Source organism: Pipistrellus hanaki (genome assembly GCF_964339955.1).
Source record: "Pipistrellus hanaki genome assembly, chromosome: 6".
NCBI lineage: Eukaryota > Metazoa > Chordata > Mammalia > Chiroptera > Vespertilionidae > Pipistrellus > Pipistrellus hanaki.
Genome location: NC_140508.1, coordinates 38,126,392 through 38,153,981, shown reverse-complemented (window position 1 = coordinate 38,153,981; position 27,590 = coordinate 38,126,392). Strand labels below are relative to the sequence as shown.

The 27,590-nt window shown below is 38.7% G+C and overlaps 1 protein-coding gene across 4 annotated transcripts in view; it reads left to right on the top strand.

Annotated features, from left to right (window-relative positions):
• RBL1 (RB transcriptional corepressor like 1) overlaps positions 1 to 27,590 on the top strand; it is a 60,159-nt gene that overhangs the window by 9,796 nt on the left and 22,773 nt on the right. For all 4 annotated transcript variants that reach the window (XR_014795409.1, XR_014795410.1, XM_084888636.1 and 1 more), the window contains 14 exons: positions 145 to 209; positions 311 to 439; positions 549 to 709; positions 3,291 to 3,340; positions 4,137 to 4,323; positions 5,640 to 5,806; positions 9,848 to 9,960; positions 10,370 to 10,473; positions 15,605 to 15,742; positions 20,144 to 20,308; positions 21,060 to 21,192; positions 24,537 to 24,800; positions 24,924 to 25,135; positions 27,235 to 27,411. Coding sequence is in view for 2 of the 4 variants with exons in the window: in XM_084888636.1 (XP_084744762.1) it covers positions 145 to 209; positions 311 to 439; positions 549 to 709; positions 3,291 to 3,340; positions 4,137 to 4,323; positions 5,640 to 5,806; positions 9,848 to 9,960; positions 10,370 to 10,473; positions 15,605 to 15,742; positions 20,144 to 20,308; positions 21,060 to 21,192; positions 24,537 to 24,800; positions 24,924 to 25,135; positions 27,235 to 27,411 (2,065 nt within the window). In the remaining 2 variants the exon portion in view is untranslated. The remainder of the gene's footprint in view (positions 1 to 144; positions 210 to 310; positions 440 to 548; positions 710 to 3,290; positions 3,341 to 4,136; positions 4,324 to 5,639; positions 5,807 to 9,847; positions 9,961 to 10,369; positions 10,474 to 15,604; positions 15,743 to 20,143; positions 20,309 to 21,059; positions 21,193 to 24,536; positions 24,801 to 24,923; positions 25,136 to 27,234; positions 27,412 to 27,590) is intronic.

The window sequence follows — 27,590 nt, the reverse complement described above, 5'->3', positions numbered from 1 at the left end:
ACCAGAGGTTGTCTGTCCTTTGTGAGTGGAATTTTATATGTAATTTAACTTTACTATTTGTTATTTATATTTTCTGTTTCAGTTTAAATGACAGCTGTGGAGGCAAATTAGTAATATAAAAAGTACATTTCCTCTTTTTTTCAGGAGGAGTCCTTGCAGTGTTAAGGATCTCTTTAATTTCTGTTGGACACTCTTTGTTTATACTAAGGGTAAGGTGATACTTTCAGTGGTTTTACATTTCTACTGTGGGAACTTGTTGCTGTTTGATGTTAGAGGTTTCTGGGTTTGTGTTTCTTTTTTTCTGTCAAAGGTAATTTTCGTATGATTGGAGATGATTTAGTAAACTCTTATCATTTACTTCTGTGCTGCTTGGATCTGATTTTTGCCAATGCCATTATATGCCCAAATAGAGGAGACTTGCTAAATCCGTCATTTAAAGGTAAGACCTTATTTATTTTTCAAAACTGATTATCAGTTTTTAGAAAAAGAGTTCTAAAAATTGACCATATTCTTTTCCCCCTGTTGCTTTTCATACCCTGTCATACTAGGACTGCCATCTGATTTTCATACTGCTGACTTCAGGGCTCCTGAAGAGCCTCCCTGCATCATTGCTGTACTGTGTGAACTGCATGATGGACTTCTAGTGGAAGCAAAAGGAATAAAGGAGCACTACTTTAAGCCATATATTTCAAAACTCTTTGACAGGAAGGTACTGTACTTATTAAATTACCAAGATTTTTAGGGGTTAGCAGTAGTAACCTCAAAGGAAGAGATAATGTTTTAAAGATTCAGAGTCAGGTTTCAGTCTCTGCCACGTCGCAGAATTGGCCTATAATGTGAGGGACAGCCATTGAAGAATGTGACTAATTAATTATATATATTATCAAATAAAAATACACTGTCAGAGGTAGCTAAAGGAGGTTCTGATAAAAAATTATGAAAAACAGGAGGTCCGAGAAAGCTAATTTACTGCCACAATTTGAATAATTTCTATTTACTAGAAGTAGGACGGCGTATAGCAACTATAGCTTTAATTCTTTATAAATAGAGCAGAAAATCCTGTATAATTTTGTATTCACTTGCAGACTATATGCATGCATTCTAGTTTGTTTTTCTCAAGAATTTACTTAGCTATTTCTATATTTGTGAAGTGGCTTATTCCTTTGGGACTCAATTTTTCATTTCCTGAATATTCAGCCTTTTAATCCAGCTAGACCATGAGTTTTCTCTTTAGTAAAATAGGGGGTTTGGATTAGGTCATCATGTGGTTCCTCTCTGCCAATATAATGAGATTTTTCTTCAAGCATAAAGTCTTTCCTAACTGGATTCGATTCTTTGTCTCTTACACACACTTTTGTATTTAGTTTTATATTTCCTAAAATACATATTTCTGTGTGTGTGTGTGTGTGTGTATCATGACTCCTTATATCTATGTTAAATATCTTCAGTAAACTTCTAAGAGAATTCAAGAGTTATGTCTGTTGTACTCTGCGGCCTCTGGGTATGATGATTATACATCTTGGTATCTTTAGATTATTTCGCTTTGGGCTGTTGTCTTAGCACAGAGGTGGGAAACCTTATTTCTGCCAAGGGCCATTTGGATATGTATAACTTCATTTGAGGGCCATACAAAATTATCAGTTTAAAAATTAGCCCGCTATATTTGGTCAACCATTTAATTAAATCACTCCTAATGCATTGGCAAGGCCAAATCAAATTATTTCCCACCCCTGTCTTAACATCATTATTATAGCTTCTCCTTTCACCCCAAGTATCCTAGTTTAGACAATGGTCCTTCTGCCATGGGCCACAGGTGTTTTGCTTGGTCTTTGTAGGGTGTTATTTAGTTAATTTTGTTTCGTTCCATTTTTAATTTCCAGATACAGACCTTACATATAAAAACTTTTCAAAAATCAGAAGCTATAGCAATACTGGTTTGGAATTTCTACATGACTTTACGTAGTAACTGTTGTCAAGCTAAATGATGGTCACTTCTTTGAAGATGGGAAATAGCCGAAACCGGTTTGGCTCAATGGATAGAGCGTCGGCTTGGGGACTGAAGGGACCCGGGTTTGATTCCGGTCAAGGGAATGTACCTTGGTTGCGGGCATATCCCCAGTAGGGGGTGTGCAAGAGGCAGCTGATCGATGACTCTCTCTCATCGATGTTTCTAACTCTCTATCTCTCTCCCTTTCTCTCTGTACAAAATCAATAAAATATATTTAAAAAAAAAAAAAAAAGATGAAGATGGGAAATACCTTTCTGTCATCATTAATGTATATTGACCCCTGACCCTTAGGGCATTTGAATTTACAACTCCTGATGTGTAGTAATCTTTAGTAGTGTAAATATGCAGAAGTACTAACAACAATATAGTTTTCCTCTAGCTGAAACCAGTTTGGCTCAGTGGAACGTAGGCCTGCAGACTGAAGGGTCCCAGGTTCGATTCCGGTCAAGGGCATGTACCTTGGTTGCAGGCACATCCCCAGTAGGGGGTGTGCAAGAGGCAGCTGATTGATGTTTCTAACACTCTGTCCCTCTCTTTTCCTCTCTGTAAAAAATCAATAAAATATATTTAAACATATATATATATATTTTTCCTCTCACCAGTGATAGTATGTGTTTCCTTTGAATCTTCAGCTTCAATATATGTTAGTTTCCTTTTACCATAGACAAGTGTTTAAAATTGGATAGTTTTCATCAGAGTAATTATGGAAATTTGCTAAAAACTAAATTTGCCCAGGCCTTGAGATCCATCAGTTGCATTTTAAACAAGTTCTCTTAAGTGATTCATATGTCACTAAAATTTGGAAACCTCTGCTATAAACTGATTTTAAAGTATTTTTAAAACTGACTTTAGCCTGGTTGGTGTGGCTCAGTTGGTTGAGTGTCATCTCATGCACCAAGAGGTCACTTGCTGGTTTGATTCCCAGTCAGGGCACATGCCTGGGTTGTGGGCTCAATCTCCAGTTGGGGGTGTGCAGGAGGCAGCTGATCGATGTTTCTATCTCCCTCTTCCTTCCTCTCTCTGAAACCAATAAAAACGTATTAAAATAATAATAATAAATTTTAAAAGGCAATTTTCTTTTTAAAAAAGAAAAAAAGCCTTGACTTTAAATGGTTTTTAATATTTTATTTGCATGCTGATTTAGTTTTACTGGTCTGAAAGAAATATTTAGTAATTTTATTTTGTGTTTGTATGATTTAAAACAACTACCAATGTGAAAATTTAGATAAATATGCTAATATGCTTAATTATATGATGTCACATAATGACTTTTTCCTCCTAGATTTTAAAAGGAGAATGCCTCCTGGACTTTTCCAATTTTACTGATAATAGGTAAGTATCTACCATTAATGGTGTCTAATATAGTATAGGTTGTCAATAATAATTTGTTGCAATTTATTAAGTGAAACATTATATTCAAGTTCCTACTGCTCTAGTGACATTGAGTGAGTGTTGTCACCAAGCTTTGTTGTCTTTACATTTATTTTGAGGAACCATTGGTACTTAGCAGCTACTTTGAAGAGAAAGTCATAAACAGGCCCAGTCTCCTCTGTATTTGACTTTTTATTAACCAAATGTTGGCAAATTCAGAACGTGTTTATATTTCAAAGCCACTATTGCCTCAGTAATCAGATCTTAATTAGGTTAAACTAGTTTTCAGATTAAGTATATATTCTCTTTCACTCACCTTTCAAAGTATTGTAATTTATTGCTATGTATGTGAATGTGAAGAATGGTCATCAAGTAGGAGCCTCTGATATCATTAGATGAGCAGACTTAATAAAAAGGAGTGTGGCTAAGTTGGGTGGGCATTGTCATGCACCAAGGGGTTGCTGGTTGATTCCTGATCAGGGCACCAGTGCAGATTGCAGGCTTGATCCCCAGTAGGGCATGTGCAGGAGGCAACTGATAGATGTCTCCTTCTCGCATCAGTGTTTCTCTCTCCCTTTCTTGCTCCCTAGAAATCAGTAAAAGAAATATTTTTTTTAAAAAGCAACAACACTAGAAAGTTTTCAGCTTTTCCAGACTGTGGAGTCTAAATCTATCTTCAAATCAAGATAAATCCATTGTGTTTTATTCTGTTACTGGCTTTTATTCTTGCAGCTTAAAGTAATTTTTTTTTTCTCAGCAAAGCAGTGAACAAGGAGTATGAAGAATATGTTTTAACTGTTGGTGATTTTGATGAGAGGATCTTTTTGGGAGCAGATGCAGATGAGGAAATTGGAACTCCTCGAAAGTTCACTGGTGACACCCCATTAGGGAAACTGACAGGAAAGGCTAATGTGGAATGTAACCTTCAACAACACTTTGAAAAAGTAATATAACCTAGACTGGCCTCAGTCTTGAATTATCTTTTTCTCTCTGTATATGATTCTACTAACAGCAGAAGCATCTTTCAAGCTAAATCTTGGGTTTCTTCTACTAATTCATATTTCCCATGAAAGCCTTAAAAGGTAATTTTTAAAAACTGCCATTTAGTATTTTTACCACATTTCTTGCTATTTTTCATATTTTGGATATATTTTCCCAGAATGTCTGGGTTTTTCAGTAGAGAATCTGTCTTGACATAAGGATTTATGGTTTCTTCCTAATCTTTTTATCACTAGCCACTATTTCACTGCTTTAAAATTTAGTTTGCTTTCCTATCCATGAAAATTATGTGCTCTTGCTGTGCTTCGGCTATAAAACCCTGGACTTGATTATTAATAGCCAAGGCTTAATTCTGTATATAAGTGTAAAGTGGATTGGAGGATAAGGTTTAATGGAAAAGTCACTAGTCAAGAACACTAATTTTCAAACTTTTTCGTTTCATGACACACATAAACTTAATCAGTATAATTCTGTAGCACACCAAATAAAGATATTTTGCCAGTCTGACCAAAAAATCAGTTATACTTCTGATTTACCAAATAATAATAATAATAATAATTACCTACCCTTTTTGCTACAAAGTGGCTTTTAAAAAAATCAGGTGCCTATACTTATATATAAGGATTTCTAGTATAATTAACTAGTCAGATACAACCTTTTGCGATGTGGCTAATAACTTGAACTCTCTTGTATTATATAACCTATATATTTATGGTTCAAGACAGGGCATTCACAATGGACAGTATTTGTTGTGTTGGCTGTTGTTAGTTTTTTTGGGGGGGGCCTGTTATAATTTTTTAATTTGACAATATAAAGGAAAAAAGATCAGTGTCCCTGACTAAATAGTCAGGTATTACATGCTTTAAAAATTCTTGCAGCACACTAGTTAAAAATCACTTATCTGGAAGATAGACAACCTAAGTTTTAGTCCAAGCTCTGCCTGCCATTAACTTCATCAGCTTAAACAGAGTTTTTAAATTCTCTGTGCCTGTTCTCTCATAAGTAAAATGAAAATGTATATGTTATTTTTAAGTGAATGTTAAGAAGAGAAAATGAGATTATGCTTTAAAAAAGTGTTACTCAAATTTAAGGATGTTATTAGCATGATATTGCTAAAAATTTGGTGGATAACCAGAAGAGGAAGGGGAAAAAGTAGCTTACTAAATTTGAAGAGAAAAGATGATATATGTACTGAATTAAATACATAATGAGGGGGAAGGTAACTTTTTAACCTCACAGATTTTTCTTTTTTTTTTGACAGAAAACATCATTTGCACCTTCAACCCCCCTAACAGGGCGGCGATATTTACGAGAAAAAGAAGCAATCATTACTCCTGTTGCGTCAGCCACTCAAAGTGTGAGCCGATTACAGAGTATTGTGACTGGACTGAAAAATGCACCAAGTGAACAACTTATAAATATTTTTGAGTAAGTTCAATACTGTTATTTTTCTAAATGTCTCTTAAATTAAATTTTGTATTCCATTTTGTATTTAGTATATTCAGAATTCTTAAGATAGTGGATATACATTGGGAAAGTTTTACCATATCATTTCAATCACAAAATGTGTTAACCTAATATCAGATAGAAGTACCTATTAAAAATTTTATATCAATATTCATATTATTATAGACTTTAAAGGTTAAATATATCTGAAAGGTTATTTAGCTATGACATTCCATTCTGGTAACTATCCCTAAGTTATACGTTATTTTTCTTTTTGCTTTAGTTTTAAATGGGTTCAAGCTAAATGTTTATAAAATGGAGGAGTTACATATTGATGGTGCAGCCTTAAAATATATTTTTTGCAATTGTTTAAAAAGAGACAATTGTAAGAACCTGGTGGGATTCCAAAGATAAAACCCAGGACAGTTTGCCCTCTCTCCCCCTAAGACTGTAACACCAGGAGTCTCCTACTTCTCACACAGTAGTCCCTCACTCAGCTTTTAGCAGTTCATTAAAATGACCATTTAAGTATCCTTACAAATTTATGCTCCTTCTTCTACTCCAAAGTATGGAACAATGAGATAGCTTTCCTGATCAGCAGGAAGACACTGATAATTGGGAAGTTTGATGCTTGCTCAGTGATAGTTTTGCTACCTCTGGAATCCTAAAATTTACGCTGACCTTCAAGAGCAACTGAAGCCCTTCAAATATGTGCTGATTGCCCTTTATCTCCTTGTGTTTATAATTCTCATTCTGAATAGTAATAAGAAATGAGTTAACTAGAGGAGTGTGTATAATGCATCAGCAGAATATGAAAGAAAAACAAGCGCATTTGCAATAGGAAATAAAAGGAGAAGTGAAAAAAATAAGGAGAAGTGAATCTCTTTCTCTGAAAAGAATAAAAATTTTAAAAAACTAAAATTAAAGAAGTGAAACTATTGAACAACATGACTAATGATCCCAGGCTGAAAGATTGGGAACATTCTCAGGCATTGAAAAATACTGCTTATATTTAAGGTCCTCCTGGACACCTTGAAAAGGAAAGAGAGATATCACACTGGAAAAGATGGTCCATGATGCATTCCAGATCTAATATCAGGTCCTCCAGGTCCTAAAGGTGATTGGAGAACAGTTGGCTTTCTTGGAAGTCAAGGATTCTCAGGACTAGTGGAGAACACTGGGAGACCAGGAAATCCTGGACAAAAAGGCCAGAAGGGGGAAAGAGGGAGAAGAAAAGAAGCATGTTAATACCAGTACGACTCCCTGATCGTATTAGGCAGAACCCTCTTAGGATCAGGTGGGTTGGGTAGGACACCTTCTGCTACCATCTCATTAAAAGGCCCTTCACTTCTGGACAAATCAGCACAACTGATTCCAAGATCCCTTTGTGGTTCCTCCAAACAACCAGGTAGCCAAGCTTTTTTATGGCTTTCTCTCCTGGTCCTGGGTGTTGCTGCTGGGGCCTCTGCTCTCATGCTCAGACCTCTACCCTCTCTGTACCCCTGCATCACTGTCATCCCCTAACCTGGACATCTTCCATTGGCTGTTTCAACCAGAGCCAGGCTAGAAGTCCACTGATACCCCCTTAATTAGTGTCTTGCTAAACCAGTTTAATCAGTTGAGTTCTAGAAATTTTATAGTTACTTATAAAATTTTATAGGTACTTATGTGGGTTCATTAATTAAAAAAACACTAATCCAACAAGAGGAATGACATAAAAAGAAAACTCATTTATCATATGTTCATTGTGAACCTCCTGGAGTTGGACTTGATAGCTAATAAGATACCTGTTGTGTCTGGCCTTACAGAGCTAATTGTCCTGAAAGACATAGAAATGTAAACGACAATTATACAGAACAGCAGAGCTATATTGGAGGAAGAATAGGGTTCAATAAGTGCTTAGAGAAGATCAATATTTTTAAATTACTTAGAATATTAAAAAGATAATTGATTTTGATTTGCATAGTTAACCTTATCTTCTTAGGCTCCAAATTACAGCCCTTTTTTTTTTTTCTCAAATTTTATACTGAGGTAAAGTGGAGCTTGAACAGTTCATTTAACACATTTGAACCAAAAAAAAAAACCCACAAAACTTTTTTTTAATTTCCTGCTAATTTCAAGCAATAATTTTTTTTTTAATCAGGTTGCTGCAAAAAGAAAGAAAGGATAGTGGGAGAGAGAGAGAGAGAGAGAGAGAGAGAGAGAGAGAGAGAAAGAAAAGAAAAATAGAATTCATGAAAAAAGTAAAGCTGATAATTTTTTTATTCTAAAAATATTTTAAGCTTTAATTATTTAGTGTAGGTCATGGAGGAAAAAGACATATTTCAGTAGCACTAGAGATACTTTGTGTAGGTAAAGACAGGTCTAAAACAATGAAAATGGAGAAAAGTTAAGAAAAGGTAGACAGCCCTAACCAGTTTGACTCAGTGGATAGAGTGTTGGTATGAGGACTGAAGGGTCCCAGATTCGATTCCGGTCAAGGGCATGTACCTTGGTTGCAGGCACATCCCCAGAAGGGAGTGTGCAGGAGGCAGCTGATTGATGTTTCTCTCTCATTGATGTTTCTAACTCTCTATCCCTCTCCCTTCCTCTCTGTAAAAACTTAATAAAAATACATTTTTTTAAAAAAAGAAAAGGCATACAAAAAAAAAGAAATAAGAGGTCTAGCACAAAGATGATAGCATAGGTAAATGCAGCATTCCTCTTCCACAATCTCATTAAAATTACAACTAAACCACAGAACAACCATCATTCAGAACAGCCTGGAATCTGTTTCAACAGAAGCCCTACAACTAGAGAATTAAAGAAGGCACAGTGAGACTCTAGGAAGAGCAGAAGCCAGAACGGGCTGGTTGGACATCCACATGTGGCAGTTAAAAACCAGGAGGGATATCTTGTCAGCGAACCTCCCCCAGTGTGGAGCAAAGGATCCCAACCCCACACCAGATCCTCAGCCCAGGATTCCAGTGCCAGAAAGAGTAGTCCCCATAACTTCAGGCTGTAAAAACAAGTGGGGATTGTGGCTGAGTGGCACAGAGGCTGCTTAAGTCCTAGGTAGTTCCTCTTAAAGGACCTATGCACAGACTTACTCAGATTCACTCCCCCTGAGCTCCAGCACTGGGATAAATTAAAAGGATCCAAGGACATACAGAGATGAACTAAATTGTCTGGCATTAGGACAAAAACTAGGGCCAGCCTTCTCCCAGAAAGAATTACTAGCAGAGGTCATTTGTTCCTTGGCTGAGACCTCTCTTACCACAGAGCCAACAGGCAGTAGCCATATCCAAGTCTCCATCAACCAGACCAATACTGTTCACCAGTCCTGATGATACCCCGAGACCCTGCCCCACCCAGTTTGCATCCCCACCCAGTTTGCATCCCCACCCAAGCTGTTTGCTGTGGATTTTCCATATGAATGGCCTTTCCTGGCTCAGACTTCAGACTTCCATAAATCTCTTAAACAAGCAGCAGCTGGCCTTATCGTTGTGCCCATATGTCTTGATAAGTGGCCACAGGCCCAGCACTAGCAGCAGCTTTCTAAGGTTCGTAGCTTGGCCTCCTGGGCACCTCCAAGCCCAACACAAGTAGAACCTATCTGCAGATCAGTCTGTAGCTCATGTCGGGTGGCCCCATGCAGGGCATAGGCAGCAGTTGACTTTGCACCTCTCAGGAGACACCAGAGCCAGTGTACCCACTTTGAATATTTCTTGCCACTCCTTTCTGCCTGCAAAGATTCTGTTCAGAAATCAGCTGATAGTTGTATGGTTGCTCCCTTGTAGGTAACTTAACTGCTTTTCTCTTGCTGCTTTTAAGATTTTCTCTTGTCTTTAAACTTTGGCATTTTAATTATGATGTGTCTTGGTGTGGGCCTCTTTGGATTCATCTTATTTGGGACTCTTTAGGTATACAACTGAGACTAGAACTTTGACCATGAAAAACAAAGATAATCATTAAAAGAAGAAATGTTGGTAGGCTGGATTGTTCTTTTTTCCCTGGTAATTGAGTTCCTGTTATATTTAATAGATCTTGTATGCGTAATCCTATGGAAAATATTATGAAAATAGTGAAAGAAATAGGAGAGGCTTTCTGTCAACACTATACTCAATCAACAGATGAACAACCAGGATCTCACATAGGTAAGAAGACAAAATTAAACTTAATACAGCAATAAAAATAGACAGATTGTCCTCCCCAAAAAAAGTAGAAATTCAAGTTTTTTCCTTCCCAGCTATTCTTTTTTTTTTCTTTTAGAGAGAGAGTGGAGGGGAGGGAGGAGGGTTGGGAAAGACACAAAAACATCAATGAGAGACACATTAATTGGTTATCTCCCATTTGTACCCCAACCTCGGCCGGGGATCAAACCTGCAACTGAGGTACATACCCTTGACCTGGGATTGAATCCCTGACTCTTTGGGCTGTGGCTCTAATTATTGAGCAACCAGCCAGGGTTCCCTGCTTTCTTAATTTATTTGTTTATGTGTTTTGTTTTTAAGTCCTTAACAGCTATGTTTCATTAACACATTTTCCCTTTTTTCCCCCTCTAAGACTTTGCTGTAAACAGACTAAAGCTTGCAGAAATTTTGTATTATAAAATACTAGAGACTATAATGGTTCAGGAAACACGAAGACTTCATGGAATGGATATGTCAGTAAGTAAATTGCCTCTCTCAGCAACTAGCAAGATTCATAAATCTTAAGCCTGGCCTGGCTGGCATGATCAGGAGATCCTGGATTCAGTTCCCGGTTAGGGCACATGCCCAGATTGGGCTTGATCCCCAGTAGGGGACCTGCAGGAGGCAGCCCATCAATGATTCTCATAGTTGATATTTCTATCTTTCTCTCCCTTCCTCTCTGAAATTAATAAGTATATATATTTTTAAATTACATTGATTTCAGAGAGGAAGAGAGAGAAAGATAGAAATATCAACTATGATTTGATTTTTCTGATTTGATTCCTGAATGGGAATCAAACTGTGACCTCCTGGTTCATAGGTAGACTCTCAACAACAACTGAACAAAATTATTCCTTTAATCCCAAAAATATGTCCAGCAGCTTTAGGTCATTTTATTGCATTCTTTCTTATGTAATATATTGCCCACTGATTTATCTCACTGTAGATTTTATTTTTCAGATGAGGGATGTTCAGAATTAATTCTCTTATTTTTCTTTTACTTTAAAAACTTATGTTTTATTGATTTTTAGAGAGAGAGGAAAGGAGAGGGAGAGATAGAAATATCAATTAGCTGCCGCCTGCATGCCCCCTTCTGGGGATCAAGCCGGAAACCTATGTCTGTGACCTGACTGGGAATCTAACCAGTGACCACTTTGTGCTTGGAATGACAGTCAACCAATTGAGCCACACCACTGGCCCTTTTTTAAAAAAAAAAAAATAATTGTCAGGATATTTATTCAACTTTCATCATTCAATCCTAATAACGTTTTTTATTATAGCTATATTTTAATTTCTAAGATCTCTTTTTCTCTGGGGTTATTAATTTAGATTTCTTGAAAGTTGTGTTCTGTTGCTTGAATTGTCTGTTTCCTCTGTTTCTTTTCTGTTTATTTTGATCTTTGTCTTCCGGTGGGAGGTTTTCCTCTAATGTTGGGTCATTCTTGGATGTTTACTTTTACTTTTATTTAGATGAGGCACTAAAAATGAAACACTAATAAACCCTTATAATGACAGACAGTTTGATTCAAAAGCTCTGTATGCAAGAGTGGGAATAAAAATCCACCAGCCTTGCCCTCACAGTGTAGTTCAGTTGGTTGAGCATTGTCCTGAAAGGTTTGATTCCCAGTCAGGGCACATGCACAGGTTATAGGTTCAATCCCCAGTCAGGGCATGTGCAGGAGGCAACCAATAGATGTTTGTCACATCGATGTCTCTCTCTCTCTCTCTATCTCCCTCTCTCCCTCTCTCCCTTCCCCCTCCCTCACCCCTCTCTCCCTCCAACCTTTCTTCCATCCTTCTCCTTTCCTCTCTTTCTAAAACCGATAAAAACATATTTTAAAAAAAATAAAAGCTCACCAGCCTCAGGTGATTATGTAGAATTAGAGACCCTCAACTGTTTTGCTAATATTTTGTTTTCTCTAGAGAAGTATCTGCTAATCTTTTGCTTCACAGTTGCTGTGGTTGAGCAGTACAAGGAAGGGAAACTTGATGTCCCAATTTAGTCTGCAAATTTCTACCTAAAACTTCAGTCTCCAAGTTCAAGTCTCTCCAGTTCAGTTCTACAGAGAATAATTTAAGGTTCTCTGTTGGGAAAGACTAGAGGCCTATCTTCTGACTCCTTAGAATGGGGGTTGGGTAGGTATAGTTCTAACTACAACATCTATCCATGTTGGTCCCTTGCCCAACCACTGCTTTCTATTCTTCCTGTGCCTTTGATTGCTTTGTTTCTTCTCAGGTTGCATAGAACAATTTTGTTATTAGTGTGTCTCTTCAGGCTCTTATGTTTGACCATTTTACTTAATTCTTAGTAATTTGTCATCCTTCCATCTACTTCTAGTCTTTATAAATATACTAGAGGCCCAGTGCACAAATTCGTACACAGGTGGGGTCCAGCTGGCTCTTCTCCTGATCAGGGTAGAAGGGCCAATCTGGGGCGTGGCCAGCTGGGGAGAGAGGCCTGGAGAAGACTCACTGAGCTGGAGCTGAGCATAGGCCCCAGGCTTTCCAGGGAGGATGGTCTCAGCAAGGAAACAGAAACCAGGAGCAGGCTCTGCAAACACCCTGAGCTCCCTTTGGCCAGGCTGACTCAGAGCTGGCATCTCTGTGTGTACATTAGACACAGCCTGGCACTCGCCTTTATCTGTTACTCAAATTCATTGCATTGAAAAACTTGTTCCCCTTCTTCTCCTTGTGGCCTTACAACAATACAGACCAATTGGAAGACACAGGCCCCAGTGGCAGACCCAGGTCCCACAATCACCCTGAATTTAGGTCTAAGACAACCTGGTAGCAGTCTCCATGGAACAGAACACACTGTTTTAGAGTTTTAATTATCCCCTAAAATCTACCCAGCTGCTCCTCTTTAGGTGGGATAGACTGAACTAAGGAACCAAAAACCTACTTTCCTTTGAGGTGAGATCCCCTGGGATCTGGCTGGCAGCAGGGCTTCTCACAGGCGGCTGCCTTTCCCCTAAGCTCGATGTACTCTGAGCTGGTCCATTTCTGGCAGTCCTGGGTCCTGGGCTGCTGGTCCAGTGGTAGATCCACAGGGTTTCTCTCTGCTGCCTTCGTGGCATCCTGAGTAGTTCCCTCTAACCCAGGGCGCCAGGTTGCTGTCACTAGAGCCAGGACTCAGCAAAGAAGCTCGCCCACAACAGGAAGCATCTACAGGTGACCAGGCTGTGCCCCCTACCCCACTTCTCAGTCTCACTCCTGTGGATTGGGCCAAAGCCTGCTGCCTGAGACTAGCTTCATGTGGGGAGGGTCAAGGCAGGGAGAAGGGAACCCTGATCATCTCAGTGCCCAGCTGATTGAATTCGCCCCACAAAGCCTTCATCTCAAGCTGCATGCTCATACTGGCCACCTTCACATTCTTTACTAGCACCTTGGTGGTGGCAGCGCAACTGGCCCTGGGGCCCTCGAGCTCCGCAGCGGCACTGGTGGCAGCAACCAGTCATTCCACCATAATATTTGCTAGACTTTTATTATATAGACTAGAGGCCCAGTGAATGAAATTTGTGCATTGGGAGCAGGGGATGTCCCTCAGCCCAGCCTGCACCCTCTCCAATCTGGGACTCCTCGGGGGATGTCTTAACTGCTCTCCTGACAGCCTGTTTGCCCCTACCTACCATCCCCTGCAGGCCTGGTCACCCCTAACTGCCCTCTCCTGTAGGCCTGGTCCCTCCCCCCAGCTACTCTCCCCTGTTGGCCTGGGTCCCCCCGAACTGCCCTTCCCTGCAGGCCCGGTCACCCCCAACTTCCCTCTGCTGGCCTGGTCACCCCTAACTGCCTTCCCCTGCAGGCTTGATCACCCCCAACTGCCCTCCCTTGCAGGCATGGTCCTTCCCAACTGCCCTCCCCTGCTGGCTTGATCACCCACAACTGCCCTATCTTGCAGGCCTGGTCCCTCCCTCCCAATTGCCCTCTCCTGCTGGCCATCTTGTGATGGTCATTTTGTGTTCACATGGGGGCAGCCATCTTATGTGTTGGAGTGATTGGCAATTTGCATATTACTCTTATTAGGATCAAGTCCTGGTGCATGGGTGGGGGCCAGCTGGTTTGCCCTGAAGGGTGTCCCGGATCAAGGCGGGGGTTCCCTTGGGATGCAGGGCAGCCTGGATGAGGGCCTGTGGGGGTTTGCAGGCTGACCACGCCCCCTAGAGACCCAAATGGAGTCCCTGGTATCTGGGATTTATTTATCTTCTATAATTGAAACTTTGTAGCCTTGAACGGAGGCCAAGGCAGGTCAGGGCTGTGGAAGCTTGGCTTCCTCCATTGCCAGGGGAAACTCAAGCCTCCTGCTCTCTCCAGCTCCGTGTCTGCTGCCATTTTTGTTGGGATTTATTTATCTTCTATAATTGAAACTTTGTAGCCTTGAGTGGAGTCCACGGCCAACTAGGGTGTGCGGGAAGCTTGGCTTTCTCCATTGCCAGGGAAATCCAAACCTCCTACTCACTCAGTGGCTGCAGCTACCTTGGTTGAAGTTAATTTGTATACTCATTCCTGATTAGCTGGTGCACTTGTGGATGTAGCGAAGGTACAGTCAATTTGCATATTCTTCTTCTTTTTTTTTTTTAAATATATTTTATTGATTCTACACAGAGAGGAATTGAGAGGGACAGAGAGTTAGAAACATCGATGAGAGAGAGAATCATCGATCAGCTGCCTCCTGCACACCCCCCACCGGGGATATGCTGCAACCAAGGTATTGTACATGCCCTTGACCGGAATCCAACCCGGGACCTTTCAGTCCGCAGGCCGACACTCTATCCACTGAGCCAAACCGGTCCCGGCTATTTGCATAATACTCTTATTAGATGGGACTAGAGGCCCGATGCAAGAAATTTGTGCAAAGGGCTTGGCTCTCACAGCCTTGGCACTTGCAGCCCCTCGCAGCCTCGGCCCTTGCAGCACCTCACTGCCTTGGCTGGCCCTTGCAGCCCTGGCTTTGTCTGGAAGGTCATCTGGATGGTTGTCCAGAATTTCATTTGGACGGTCGTTCGTCTGTTCGGTCTAATTATCATATTAGCTCTATTATGTAGGATGATTTGCAGTTAGAGATGACTCCTAGTTTTCTACAGAATAGTTTCTATTATTCTCTTTGTCGATTTGGAATGATATTTGAAAGGATAGCAATATATAGCCTGTTTAATACTAAAAACTGATGTTGAATCTTAAACTTAGTGAAGAAACATGAATTTATCTTAGTAAAATAACTCTCTGAACTTTTTAAAGTCTTAACCATGATATTATAATACCTTCTATTTTCTCATTTTTATTAATAAGCCCTTATGTTGACAAAAGACTGGTAATAAAACCTATTAAAATTTTTCTAATGCTTTCCTTTTAATGGGATATTGACTATTTTGTTATTTGCTCAATTTTCAAAGCAGGTTGTGATCTATGTCTCATTTAAATATGTCTACCATAGAGCAGGATTATATAAGAAAACTCTTTACCAGTTTGAGAATTTAAATTTTTATCTTTGATAATCTAGTATAATATAATGTGTACAAGTGATTTTATCTTATTTCTATAGTCTTCTTTATAGAGTGACAAAGACTGAAATTGTTAGAAATATTAAACTGTGGTCTTTCTCTTTTCCAAGGTTCTTTTAGAGCAAGATATATTCCATTGTTCTTTGATGGCCTGTTGTTTGGAAATTGTGCTCTTTGCCTATAGCTCACCTCGTACTTTTCCCTGGATTATTGAAGTTCTCAATTTGCAGCCATTTTATTTTTATAAGGTGAGAAGAATACTTCACATATGGTGCACCTCACATAGAATTCTATTTATCTTATGCTGAGGAAACACACTGTACTGATGTTTAGAAAATATTCCCAGAGGTATTCTGAAAACATATATTCCTTTTGGGTGGAATCAAGGACAAAGGGGAGAGAATGAAGGGTATATGTAAATTAAGCCAATCTCACAGGTTTGGTTTTGTTTCTGTCACTGATTGGCAAATACAACCAGAAACTAAGTAGTTAACTTTGCATTTTCCATATTTATGAATAAAAAATCATAATCCTGGGATTCCTCTCAAGATGGTAGGGTAGTTAAATGCAGTACTTACTCCTTTCTTCTCACAACCACAGGAAATGACAACTGAAGTACAGAACAACCATTATTCAGAACCACCTGAAATCTGAACAGAAGTCCTATAATTAAGGATTTCAAAAAAAATAAAGAAGCTCCATCAAGACTGGTAGGAGAGGCAGAGATGCAGCATAGGCTGGTCCCTCACTCATAGTGGCAGTTAAAATTCAGGAGGGATACCTCTGCTGCAGAGGTTCCCCACGAGGAGCAAGGGGCTCCAGCCCCACACCAGGTACCCTAGCCCAGAGTTCTAATGCTGGGAAGAGAAGTCTCCATAACTTTGGCTGTGAAAACCAGTCTGGATTCTGACTGAGTGAGATGGAGTCCCAGGCAGTTCCTCTTAAATGGCCTATGTATGGACTCATTTGGACTCATCTCTCTGGATTCCATTGCTGGGGCAGCAGTTCAAAAAGCCTCAGGGACATATGGGAAAGAACTAAATTGTCTGGCTTTGGGATGATGGTTAGAAGGACAGCTTTCTTTCAAACAGAAGTCAGAGACCATTTTTCCTTTGCTGAGCACTCCCCCCATAGAGCCAGCAGATAGGCTCCATATCTGCCTCTTCATCATCCTAGCTAAAACTGTTCACCCACTCTGTTGATTCCCTGAGACTTCACCCGTACAACTTTCAGACACACCAAAGCCATTTCCAGTGGCTTTTCCATACAAATAGCCTATTTTGGTTCATGGTGCAGACTCTCCTAAAATTTCTCAAAGACTCACAAACCCCAAACAAGCATAGGTCTGTCCTTGGCCTGCTCTGAACCTCTTGTTAAGTGGCCCTAGACTAAGCACTCGCAGCACCAGCTGGCCTTGGTTCATAAGTTGGTCTCTCCCAGGCACCTTGAAGCTCAATAAGTAGCAGCTATCTGCAGATCGCTCTGTTAGCTCATGCCGGGTGATCCCAGGCAAGGCACAGCAAGCAGCTGATGTTGTCCTGCACCTCCTAGAAGACCTCAGGGACAGTGCAACCAATAGATAGCTTCAGACCAGGCCAAAGCACCATCAAACTGCTCCATGAGTAACACACTTAAGGAGTGGTCTCAATGGGCATCAGAGTCTTGCTGAAATGAGTTTTGCTCCATAGGTTTGGCCCCTGCACAGCAACTCCTGCATTATAGTCATGGCCATTCTTGCAGCCATTCGGCCTTGAGGTAAATCCCTCCCTTTAACATACCAATAGCCGTCAGGCTCAATTACAACAGGAGGGTGCATACAGCCCATAGGGAGGGGTAAACCTAGAGCCGCAGCTTGGGTAACCATTGGACCCTATAGGACACATACTACATAAGTCCACTCTGGGAGGCATAGCAGCTCTACCCAATCATAGAAACAAACACAGGCAGCCAAAATGAGGAGACAAACATGTCCCAAAACTCCAGAGAAAAAACTAAACAAAATGGAGAAAAGCAATCTACCAGATTCAGAGTTAGAACCACTGGTTATAAGAATGCTCAATGAGCCCTAACCAGTTTGGCTCAGTGGATAGAGCATCGGCCTGCAGACCAATGGGTCCCAGGTTCTATTCTGGTCAAGGGCCCATGTTCAGGTTGTGGGCTCAATTCCCAGTAGGAGGCAGCCAATCAATGATTCTCTCTCATCATTGATGTTTCTGTCTCTCCCTCTCTCTTCCTCTCTGAAATCAATAAAAATAAAAATATTTTTCAAAAAAAGAATGCTCAATGAATTTAGGGGAAGAGTATATGAACTTAGAACTTCAACAAATAGATAGGAAACATAAAAATGGAGAAAGAAAACATAAAAAAGAACCAGTCAGAAAAGAATATAATTGCTGAAACGAAAACTACAGTATATGGAATCAACAGGAGGGTAAACGAAGCAGGGAATCAAATTAGTGATTTGGAAGATAAGGAAGCACAATACATCCGATCAGAATAGCAAAAAGAAGAAAAAAAAATCCAAAAAAATTAGGATAGTTTTAAGGAGCCTCTGGGGCTTCAAATGTACCAACAATTCACCTCCTGGGCAAGCCAAAAAGAGAAGAGAAAGATTAGGAATTGAAAGCCTATTTGAAAAAATGATTCCCTAACCTGGAAAAGGGAATAGACATTTAGTTCAGAAAGCACATTGGCCCAAACAAGATGAACCCAAAGAGGCCCACAGCAGGACATCATAATTAAAATACCAAAGATAAAAGATAAAAAGAATCTTAAAAGCAGTTATCCACAAAGGAGAACCCATAGACTGTCAACTGATTTCTAAATAGAAACTTTGCAGGCCCAGAGAGATTGTCACAAAATATTCAAAGTCATGAAATGCAAGGTTCTACATGCTTGCATAGTGGTTGTGTATCAACCCATGAACCATGAGGTCACACAGGTTCAATTCCAGGTAAGGACATATGTCCTGGTTGCGGGTTCGATCCCTATTGGGGGGCTAGCAGGAAGCAGCCAATTGATATGTCTCTCACCAATAGTACTAACTATCCCTCTCTGTTCCTTTCTCTTAAAAAAAAAAAAAAAAAAATTTTTTTTTAAAGAAAAAAGCAAGGACCTACAACCAAAATTATCCAACAAAGTTATCATTTGGAATGGAAGGACAGATTAAGAGATTCTCCAACAAGAAAAAGCTAAAGGAGTTCACCACCACTAAACCAGTATTACAATAATGTTAAAGGACCTTCTTTAAGAAGAAAAAATTCAAAAATATGAATAATAGAATAGCATTAAATACATATCAACAATTAATATCACAATTACTTTAATGCAAGTAGATTAAATCCTTCAATCAAAAAATATGGAGATTGGATAATAAAACAAGATCATTTCAGATGCTATCTAAAAATGCAAATATTAAAATCACATTAAAATTCTAATGATAATCAGTATTAATACTTTTGTATATATACTTACATTGTCCTAGGCATTTACTCTTTTTGATTGTTCCTATGTTTTCTTAATATCACCTGAGGATATTTTTTAAAGAGTGCGGGGAAGAAGGAAGGTGTGGGAAGGGGAGAGAGAAACATTGATGTAAGAGAAACACATTAATTAGTTGCATGTGCCCAAACTAGGGCCAGGGATTGAACCTGCAACCAGGTATGTGCCCTTGACCGGGAATCCAACCCTCCACCCTTTGGTGTGCAAGCCGAAGCTCTAACAACTGTCAACACCAGCTGATTTAATTTTGTTTTTCCCATCACCATTTATGCCCCCTTCCACCCAACCTCCTTTCACCAGCATTCACCATGCTGCTGTTCTTGTTCATGAGTTCTCTTCTTTTTCTCCTTTGCTTAATCCCTCCATAGATAGTTACTCTTATTAAAATGTAATTATAGTATATAAAAACAAAGTTATTTCCAAATATAGTATTATTCATTTTCTCCTTTTGAGCTATTAGGAAGAATAGTATAAATTCAAAACAATAAATTCAAAATAGCAATGGGCTGGGAACCCAAAGCCTGACTTCTATCATTATTGGGCTGTTACAAGTTTTCAATTATCATTATCTTAATTTTCCATGTATAAAGAAAGCATGAAAAACAAATATATATGAAAGTATTTTGAAGATCTTAAAAACTCCTTCAGCTCTGAATGGTGTGGCTTAGTTGGTTGTGTGTTGTCCCATGCACTGAGATGTCCCCAGGTCAATTCCTGGTCAGGGCACATGCCCAGGCTCCATTCCCAATAGGGGACTTGCATGAGGCAGCTAATCAATGTTTCTCTCTCATAGATTTTCTCTCTCTCCCTCTCCCTCTAAAATCATAAAATCGATAAAAACGTTAACCAAAGAAATTACATGCATAACTCAAGGACACAGGCAATAGTGTGGTGAAGGCTTGGGGTGGAGAAGGGGCAGGCTAGAAGGGATCAATGGGCAATAAAGGGTACATCTGTATAAACTTTCAATAGTAATGATAAATTTTAAAGAAACTACTTCAAGGATATCCTTGATTTTGTGTCATTAATAACACAGAGCTATTCATACATGCAAGCCCACCCAGTCTAGAACTGATTGCTTGAGAGTACATTATCTGCTCAATTTTTTTTTTAATTTTTTTTAATCTGCTCAATTTTCTTGTCACCAGGTTATTGAGGTGGTGATCCGCTCAGAGGAGGGACTTTCCAGGGACATGGTGAAACACCTGAACAGCATTGAAGAACAGATTTTGGAGAGTTTAGCATGGAATCATGATTCTGCACTGTGGGAGGCTCTCCAGGCTTCTGCAAACAAAGTTCCTACTTGTGAAGAAGTGAGTTAGGGAAAGGCCAATAATCCTGTCATTTTATAAAATAACTAGAAGCCCAATGCATGATATTTGTGTACTGCCCCTCACCGCCCAGTACATGCCCTCACTGCCCAGTACATGCCCTCACCTTCCTGCTGATTTTGTCCATTGGTTAATGCTTATATGCATGCATACAAGACCTTTGATTGATCTTTCCTGCCTTCCTCTCCTGCCTTCCCTCTGAGGTTTGATGGTCTTTTCCCTAATCCCAACCTACTGAAAGAACTGTCCAAAACTTAAAAGAAAATGGTTTCTTGAAATCTCTTCCACATATCTTTTGTCTTTTGCAGCACTGTGGTTAATGGGGCAATCTTTAGTATTCATCAATATTTCCATTATAGAATCCATTGGGAAAGTAAAAAGAAAGTTATGAATTTGAAAGAAATGGATTTTAGTTAATGCTCTTGCTCTATTACTTTGTAGCAGTGTGTCCTTGAGCAATCAAATTTGTGCCTCATTTTTTTCATCTCTAAGTGGAGAGTGATAGTGCCTATCTCATAGGTTTACTCCTAGTTGTCGATAAACTTACATAGATAGATGATAAGATTAAGTGTGATTAATTCTACACACAATTTCACAATATTAACTATTAAGCAACTTTGTGAGGAAAAAAAGGAAAGAGAAATTACATAGTTAAAGAAGTTAAGATTTTTCTCATTTTTTTCTGTAACAAGGTTCATCCGTATGTAAAGCAAAGGGCTTTTGTTTTCAACAGGTTATATTTCCAAATAACTTTGAAACAGGAAATGGGGTAAATATACAGGGTCATCTTCCCATGATGCCAATGTCTCCTCTAATGCATCCAAGGGTCAAAGAAGTTCGGACAGACAGTGGAAGTCTTCGAAGGGGTATGTTCAACATTAGTAAAACAATGAAAAATAACAAATAATTTTTTTCAGAGAAAATGTCAAGTCTTATTAATATATTTTTTATTTCTTCATTAGGATTTGAAAGCAGGATCAATGCTTACGTCAACCTCGTACTGTGGCTCATTTTATACTTTTTTAAGTTAAAGTCAAAGATTTCCAATCTAATTTGAATATAATTATTTTTCGTAATTTCAGTGTCAATTATTGTGAAAATATATCTTGGCCTTTTAATAAACACACACACCTTTTCTAAATGATGGTGGAAAACGATTTCTTAATAAGCTAAATACCTAATTTTTAAATGTGACAAATTATATTCTCTCTCTGTCTATGCATGTCTCTATAGAAAGATAAGTATTTAAAGTAGAGCAGATAACTCACTGGGATGCTGAAGTTTATCTAATGACTGATTTATTTATATTATGTTCTTAAAATAGTTCGTTTGAATCTTACTAATAGGAAGATTTTAGTGCATCTTTCCTTATTTTCTCTTGTGATATAGCATACTGATGTGTACATTTTCTGGATTATGTAGCTCTTGCTTTATTTTTTCTTAAATCAATTGAGAAATCTTTTGACTACAGAATGTTTCTGAACAAACCTTAGATGAACCAAGTATTCAGTGTGCATAGTAAAATAGCTCAAGATTCTTTTTTTTTTTTTTTAAGATATATTTTATTGATTTTTTACAGAGAGGAAGAGAGAGGGATAGAGAGTTAGAAACATCGATGAGAGAGAATCATCGATCAGCTGCCTCTTGCACACCCCCTACTGAGGATGTGCCCGCAACCAAGGTACATGCCCTTGACCGGAATCGAACCCGGGACCTTTCAGTCGAAGTCCGACACTCTATCCACCGAGCCAAACCGGTTTCGGCTCAAGATTCATTTTTGAACTATAGTTTTTTATGTGTGTGTGGGTACATGCATGCATGTGTAAGCTATAGATGTAGTACAAGATTATGAAAATGTGCAAGCTGTGCATATAAAATATTCATAAATAAGAGGAATAACTAGGATTGTTTTATAATCTTTAAAAATTTTGTCAAAACTTTAAAAATTCTCTATCAATTATTTGATTAGAGAAATGAACAAGAAGTAAAAATATTTACTTAGTACAATATAATTAAAAACATTGAGAATAAGTGTTTTGTCTTTTTTTAAAACTTACAGAAAATAATTTAAACAGTGTTTGCTCCCTTCTCAGATTGAGGGAAGCATCCATTTTGTGTCTTTTAAACTCATATTGGATCAGTTTTCAACATTTTATTTACTTTTGAGAATTTTTATAAGAGTTTATTTGAGCTGGAACCGAAGGGAGTGCCAAGAAGGAAGGTATAAAATGCTCCCAGCTTTCAACATTTTATTCTTTGTGTTTTCAATGCTGTGAAATATCTGAGTTTCTCTGATGTTAAATTTTTGCCATCATTACTTCCTATTGGATATCATCTTTTTTGTCACAAAAACTTTTCTTTTATATCATAAGTTTCATCTTTACAAAGTACTTCTAGCTACATATGTAAATCTCTTGAACAGAGTGACACTGTCAATAATATTCCCAGAGTCAGCTTTTCTTCTACAATTTCTATTTTAATTTCACTTTCAGCACTATCACTTTTTCTTTGTTGCACTTACATCTTTTTTCTAATGATTCCCTCTTTCATTTGTTTGTTTATAAAATGTTGTGTGGGTTTACCACTGGGAGATAAGGGAAGCATAACTTGGTATATGTTTTGTTGTCTGCATGAATTGGATAACACAGTGGTTGGCAAACTCTTTGGCCCCTTGAGTGTGGCTCTTCCACAAAATACCAGGGCCTTGGCGAGTCTATTTTGAAGAAGTAGCATTAGAAGTTTAAGTTTAAAAAATTTGGTTCTCAAAAGAAATTTCAATCGTACTGTTGATATTTGGCTCTGTTGAATAATGAGTTTGCCGACCACTGGAATAATAGATGTGATCATGATGCACAGCTATTATTTATATAATGGTTTATGGACTGAAATTTTTAGTTTATACAGCTACCCACAGTTACTATATCTTGTCAACTGAAATTTGAAATTTGAACTGTTTTGCTAGGGCTGTTGTTAAACTGTATATTGGAACGATACAAAGCATGAAGTATGTGTGTGTCTGTCTACAAATGTATCTTTGACTATAATTTATATGTATACTACAGGCCCAGCACGTGAAATAATTCGGCCCCATTCCCGTCCCCGCCCTCCTGCACTCGCCTCACCACATCCACCCTTCAACAGCCTTGCTGCAATCAGAGCCTGTGGGCCTTGGGGGAGGGACCGAGAGGTGCTCCAAGCACTTCATGGTGACCAGTCATGTCAGTCATGACACCTCTGACATTTTTTTTTCATTTTTTTTTTTATTAAGGTATTATAAGTATACATATCTTACTATTGCCCCCACTCCCATTCATGCCCTCAACCCCCAGTGTTTTGTGTCAATTGGTTATGCTTATATGCACGCATACAACCTCTGGCATTTTATTATTATGACTAGGGACCTGTTGCAGGAATATTCCTGTAAGACTTCCGGCGGACTTCCCTCCTGCCACTAACACATCTCCCGCTTCCCCACATCTCCTGCTGCAACAGGCCACTGCAGCCACCGGCTCCATGGCCACACACGCTGCCACCACCACTGCACACCTTGCCCCGCACGCCACGCTCACCCTGCCCCTCACGCACTGCCAGTACTTTCCCTCCAGCAGCTGCAGCCACCTTGCTTTCCACCTTCCCTCCCTCTTCCTTCTATGCTGTCTAAAGTCTTCACTCCTCCCTCCCTCCCTGAATGCAAATTAACTGCCATCTTGGTTGGATTAATTTGCATTCTCGCTCTGATTGGCTCGAGGTCCGTGACTGTTGGGTGTAGCGAAGGTGTGGCTCCAGCATTGCTAGAAGTGTGGGAGTATGGAAGGTGAAGTCAAAACTGTGAACCAAATAACTGATTTTTCCTTCTTAAGTGTTATTTATTAGATGAGATTGGGAGACAGAAGCTTATTGGACTACTACTTAAATTTAGAGGTCACCTCATTCTACCTCTCAGCTTCTATCTACTTTACCCTTAACATTTTGCTCCTTTAATATAGGCAGTGTTCAAGAAACCAGAGGGTGAACTATAATTTTCACATTTTATTGTAAGGATTTATTTCAGGCCTCTTTCTCACTCTTGACTTGATATGAGGACAGATATCAAGATATATCTATATTACAGCATGTTCCACCACTTCATCTTTATGACTGCATAATGAACCTGGTTCATTATTTTAGAATACATATCAAACTGTTATAAATTTATTTTTCTCTTTATTAGATATGCAACCATTGTCTCCAATTTCTGTCCATGAACGCTACAGTTCTCCTGCCGCAGGGAGTGCTAAGAGAAGACTTTTTGGGGATGAACCCCCAAAGGAAATGCTTATGGACAGGATCATAACAGAAGGAAAAAAATTGAAAATTGCTCCTTCAAGCATTACTGCTGAAAATATATCAATTTCACCTGGGCAAAGTCTTTTAACAATGGCCACAGCCATCGTAACGGGGACAACAGGACATAAAGTTACAATCCCATTGCATGGTAACATTTAAATGAATTTATTTTCTATGCTTATACACATAAATAGGTAGATATAATGACAGTTTTTCTGGGACATGTGCAGCTTTTGCTAAAAAAGAACTCTTGCTTGTATTGCACACTTAGGTATTGCAAATGATGCTGGAGAGATCACACTGATACCAATTTCCATGAACACAACTCGGGAGTCCAAAGTTGAGAGTCCTGTATCACTTACTGCTCAGTCATTAATTGGCACTTCTCCAAAACAAACCCATCTGACTAAAGCACAAGAGGTACATCCAACTGGAATAAGCAGACCAAAGAGAACTGGGTCCTTAGCACTGTTTTATAGAAAGGTATGTGTTTTTATAGCATCTAAAAAGATCTTGTTTAGCCGGCATGGCTCTGTGGTTGAGCATTGACCTATGAACCTGGAGGTCACGGTTCCATTCCCAGTTAGGGCATATGCCTGGGTTGCAAACTCGATCCCTGGTATGGAGCATGTAGAAGGCAGCCAATCAATGATTCTCTGTCATCATTGATGTTTCTCTCTCTCCCTTCCTCTCTGAAATCAATTTAAAAATAAAAAAGGGGGGGGTTTTTTGTTTGTTTTTTAAATAAAAATAGCCCTAGCCGGTTTGGCTCATTGGATAGGGCATTAGCCTGTGGACTGCAGGGTCCCAGGTTCGATTCCGGTCAAGGACACATGTCCTGGTTGTGGGCTTGATCTCCAGTAGTGGGTGTGAATGAGGCAGCTGATCAAGGATTCTCTCTTATCATTGATATTTCTATCTCTCCCTTTCCCTTTCTCTCTGAAATCAATAAAACTATATTTAAAATATAAATAAAAAAGATCTTGTTTAATCAATGCAAGAAAGATTGAATATAGCACAGCAGCTTTAGCTTTCCTTTTTGTGTGTGTGGTAAAAATAAATTATATATATATATGTATATATATATATATATATATATAAATATTTAATTATATATATTATATTATATATCAATATTTATTTATTTATTTATTTATATAACATAAAATTTATTATTTTAACTATTTTTAAGTGTCATTAAGAGTACATTTACATTGTTGTGCCACTTTCACCATCATCCATCTCCAGAACATTTTTATCTTCCTGAACTGAAATTCTGTATCTATTAAATAGTAATTCCCATTCCTCTTTCTCTCCCTGCCCACCCACCAGACCCTGATAACCACCATTCTACTTTCTGTCTTTGTGAATTTGATTACTCTGGGTACCTCATATAAGTGGAATCAAAAAATATGTCCTTTTGTGACAGGCTCATTTCACTTAGCTTAATGTCTTTAAGGTTCATTCATGTTGTACATGTGTCAGAATTCCCTGCCTTTTTAAGACTAAATAATATTCGTGTGTGTGTGTGTGTGTGTGTGTGTACAACTTGTGTTCTTATATAACTTTTTATATAACACTAGAGGCCTCAGCCCAGCCTGCACCCTCTCCAATCTGAGACCCCTCGAGGGACATCCCTCTCACAATCCAGGTCTGGTTTGTGAGATTTTCACATTACCATATATATGGTTCAGAGCATTGCTCTGAATTTACTCTGACATATTTAAAAATAACAAAAAGGAAAAAGTTTTCTCATTTAACTTTCATTTCATGTGTTCAAAAAACCAATGTAGATTATATGGGAAATTCTTTAAATGGTTTTTCTTTCTGACTCATTTTTCTTTTAAGTCAAACAATGAATTTAGTTCTTTACTTTCTGACATTTTATGTTTTCTACCCGAAACAAAAAACAAAAACAAAAATAGAGACTTCTGAACACTTGAAAAAATTATGTATTCATAATGCTTGTAATGCAGGTAAATTCTGCATTGTAGTGTTTCTTACTTTATAGATGGCAGCATAAAGCAGTAGAAGACATCTTTTCAAAAATAATTGTCAGGGTACCCTGGTTGATGAGGCTGTTAGTTGGGCATTGCCCAGTGCAACAAAAGGATGCCAATTCAGTTGCTGCTCAGGGCACATTCCCAGATTATGGGCTTAATCCCTGGTGGGGGCATGCAGGAGGCAGCTGGTAGATGTTTTATCCTAACATTGATGTTTTTCTCTCCCTCTTCCTCTCCCTCTCCCTCCTCCCTATTTCCTTCTCCCTTCCTCTCTTTAGAAATCAATAACAAATTTGAAAAATTGCTTAAATAAAAAATAAAGTAGGGTGGTTGCCATCTTACGATGATAATAATAATAATAATTTTAAAGGTAGTTTCTTAAAGAGATTTTGTTTTCATCTATATCCTGCCATAGCAGTGAACTAGTACTATAGAACAGAAATTTTATATAATTTAAGGTATCAACTGCCTAGGTACTTATTAATCTTGACATGAAAGCCAATGTTCATGGTAAGGCATAAATTTAAGAAATTATTTTTACTTATTTTTTTTGTATCAATGTGCTACCGTCCATCTTAGGTCTATCATTTGGCAAGTGTACGCTTACGTGATTTATGTTTAAAACTGGATGTTTCAAATGAGTTACGAAGGAAGATATGGACGTGTTTTGAATTTACTTTAGTTCACTGCCCTGACCTAATGAAAGACAGACATTTGGATCAGCTCCTCCTCTGTGCCTTTTACATCATGGCAAAGGTAATGTATACTTTGGGGGGAGTTCTTGGCCCTAGTTGCATGAGGTGAAACTCTGTTGAACTTGATTCTTGGTTTACCTTAAGTGGTATAAGCTATTAGTGCCATCATCATTGATTAAGTAGTAAATTCCAGCTACTATATCTATTCTCTGGATTCTCCATTTAGTTTTATAATAATCA